We start from the raw sequence: 2,793 nt of genomic DNA on the forward strand, positions 1-2,793 counted from the left end.
TCTGTGATAACTGAATAATGTTATTGCTTTTTCTAATATTATTTCGGTGTTCTGTGATTCTCGTTTTTAACTTCCGCTTTGTCTGGCCGACATACGAAGCATCACAATTATTGCAATTAATTTTATAAACTACATGCTTCTTTGCCATGTTCGGTAACGGATATTTGTGTGTGATTAGGCACACTCCTATCAAACCAGCTAAGAATTTTGATTGTATATGGATCCGATACACTGAGGATGGCTCGAATGTAAGCCGAAACGTCTGATTTTTTCGTATTTAATAAATCTTTTACTCGCACGACTTACAGCGAAAAAATTCTCATTAGCCTGTTCTCTGTTTATAATTTCACTATGAACAATCTGGAAGCACTTAGAATACTCTATTGGAATTGTCGAGGCGCTCTTAGCAAGGAGGCCGAATTTGAGAAGCTATCTGAATCTTTTGATATCCTTTTTCTCGCTGAAACCCGTGCTAGTTCTTTCCATGATTTTCTCGTGCGGGGTTTCGACTGCCTTCGCATCGGTGCAGACGCTGATAACATCAGGGGTATAATCGCTCTCATTCGCAATCCTATCATCTATTCTCCTCTCGATCTCTCTTCAATGATAGATAATTCTATTGAAGCCCTGAACATGAAATTATCTTTCGATAACTCCCACTTGTACCTTATAGGCATTTATCGACATCCCAACGTTCCCGCTTCTGCTAACTTTTTCTCCTCACTCACCACTTTCATTCACGACCACGATCCTTCTATCCTCCTTGGAGACTTCAATGCGCACCATCCCATGTGGGGTGGCTCGCGCACCGACGCCGCCGGTCGTATCTTCGGCAAGTTCATTGACGATCACCATCTGGTGATCCTCAATCCCCCCGCCTCTCCTACTTACATTTCTTTCTCTCCTCCCCGCTCCTCTACCATTGATCTCACCATTGCATTTTGCGTTTCCTCGTTTTGCGAAGCGCAGGTCCTTTCTAACCTTCACGGAAGTGATCACTACCCTATAGCGGTCCGCGTCAATTGCGTGGTCCGCACATCCTCTGTTTTTTCTTACAAAATTACTCTTACTAAAACTCAATGGATCGAAGTTAAGGGATACCTTCGTGATAACTTCAAGGCTATTCTTCAAACCATTAACTCCATTCATGATCCTATATCTCAATACAATACCTTCCAGGAACTCATCGCCGTCAGTTACGAACACCTCTTATCGCCGAGGCCTCTCTCCACCTCTCCAACTGCTCGCTCACCCTTCACTCGCAAAGGCTCTCCACCGGCACCATGGTGGACGCCTGAATGTTCGGAGGCGATCAGGAACCGTGGGAACGCTCTCAGAGCTTTTTTGCGGAATCCTTCTCAAGATAACTACATTTTCTACCGCTCGGTAGTATGTCAAACTCGGAAGATTCTACGTAGAGCTAAGCGAAATAGCTGGAAAACCTTCTGTGGCTCCCTTGACTTTAAAACTCCTACCACAGAAATTTGGCGCATGCTTAAATGCTTTCGTAACCGCCGTCTTCTTCCGGCTAATTCTAACGCCCTTAATAAAAACTCTTGACAATTCTGTGGCGATACAGAATGCCATTAATAAACTTTGCCCTCCCTCTTGTCTTTCTCCTCTTCCTGAGATCCCTCAGCATTATCAAGGCAACCTTGGCTGGTTCGACTCTCCCTTCTCCCCCGACGAACTTCACCTTGCCCTCCAATCCGTTAAGGGGAGATGACACCTAGGAGCCGGAAAAAAAGGACATTTTTGTGAATTTTTTTAAGGAAAACTATTTGAAATTTCGGATTGGGAGTTTTTGTATCTAAAAGTATACACATTCAGGAATATGTTTAATTTTTTTTATTAAAAAAAATCAAAAATTGACGAGGTGTTGTATAATCTTCGGAGCGCCGTAAAAAATCCGGGTAAACGGTACCCACTGGCGTTTCTTCAAAAATCATCTCAAACAAAAAAACCAAAAAGATTATTAAATTAGATACTATAATCTAGTACTTGTCATAGCCGATTTTGAAAATATCGATTTATGACAAAATGGCGGACGTTTGAACATAACATAGCGATTTTTCGACCAAAATTAGTTATTATTTTGCCTATAAAGCAAAAACTAAGCAACGAAAAAAAAATCCTATGACAAGTATTAGATAATGATGTATAGAATAACCACAAAAAAATTCAAGGCAATCGGTTTATTGGTTTTCGAGAAAAAAAAATTCAAGGCAATCGGTTCATTGGTTTTCGAAAAATTTTGAGTACCGATTTGAAAAACGTGGTTTCGAGAAAAACGCGTTTGAAAATTTGGGAATGAATAAATCATGAAATTTGTCAACTTACATGGAATCATCGATACTAGGTCCATAGTGTAAGTCTTCTACGGTCGACGTAATGTTCATGTCTTCTAAATTTTGTTGTCGGCGCCGTATTCGACCTTCTTTCGTCTGTTCTTGCGCTTGTGGCTCGACTTTTGCTATGCGAATTTCGTCTTCATAGCTCCACGCAAACCAATTCCCAATAACGCATAACAAAAAAGAATCGTGTATTTATTTCGTAAGCTGTCTTGATGTACGAGCACGAAGGAATGAAAGTAGGTTTGCACGATGAACACGAAACTACAATTTTAAAACCGAGCCCTCGAGTGCTTTCTATTGAGAATTGAATATCACTATCACACTTTTTGCATTTTACACATTCCGATAAGGCAGGAAACACTGTCAGAAAATTCAAAATTCGATACCCGATGTTTGGATCTTCTGGTGCGGATGTCTCACGATCAGTCTTCAATTTTTT

The 2,793-nt window shown here is 40.8% G+C and overlaps 1 protein-coding gene across 1 annotated transcript; it reads left to right on the forward strand.

Moving 5' to 3' along the window:
• The first annotated feature begins 351 nt into the window (after window positions 1-351).
• Window positions 352-1,560, forward strand: LOC108767716 (RNA-directed DNA polymerase from mobile element jockey-like). The gene has a single exon (XM_018517717.1). It carries the CDS (start codon window positions 352-354, stop codon window positions 1,558-1,560), a length of 1,209 nt encoding a protein of 402 aa, XP_018373219.1.
• The last annotated feature ends 1,233 nt before the right edge of the window (window positions 1,561-2,793 follow it).

Source organism: Trachymyrmex cornetzi, unplaced genomic scaffold, assembly GCF_001594075.2.
Source record: "Trachymyrmex cornetzi isolate Tcor2-1 unplaced genomic scaffold, Tcor1.1 scaffold72, whole genome shotgun sequence".
Lineage (NCBI taxonomy): Eukaryota > Metazoa > Arthropoda > Insecta > Hymenoptera > Formicidae > Trachymyrmex > Trachymyrmex cornetzi.

Bases quoted from the DNA above. Each gene is read 5' to 3' on its own strand.
- LOC108767716 (XM_018517717.1), top strand. From the start codon at position 352: ATGAACAATCTGGAAGCACTTAGAATACTCTATTGGAATTGTCGAGGC.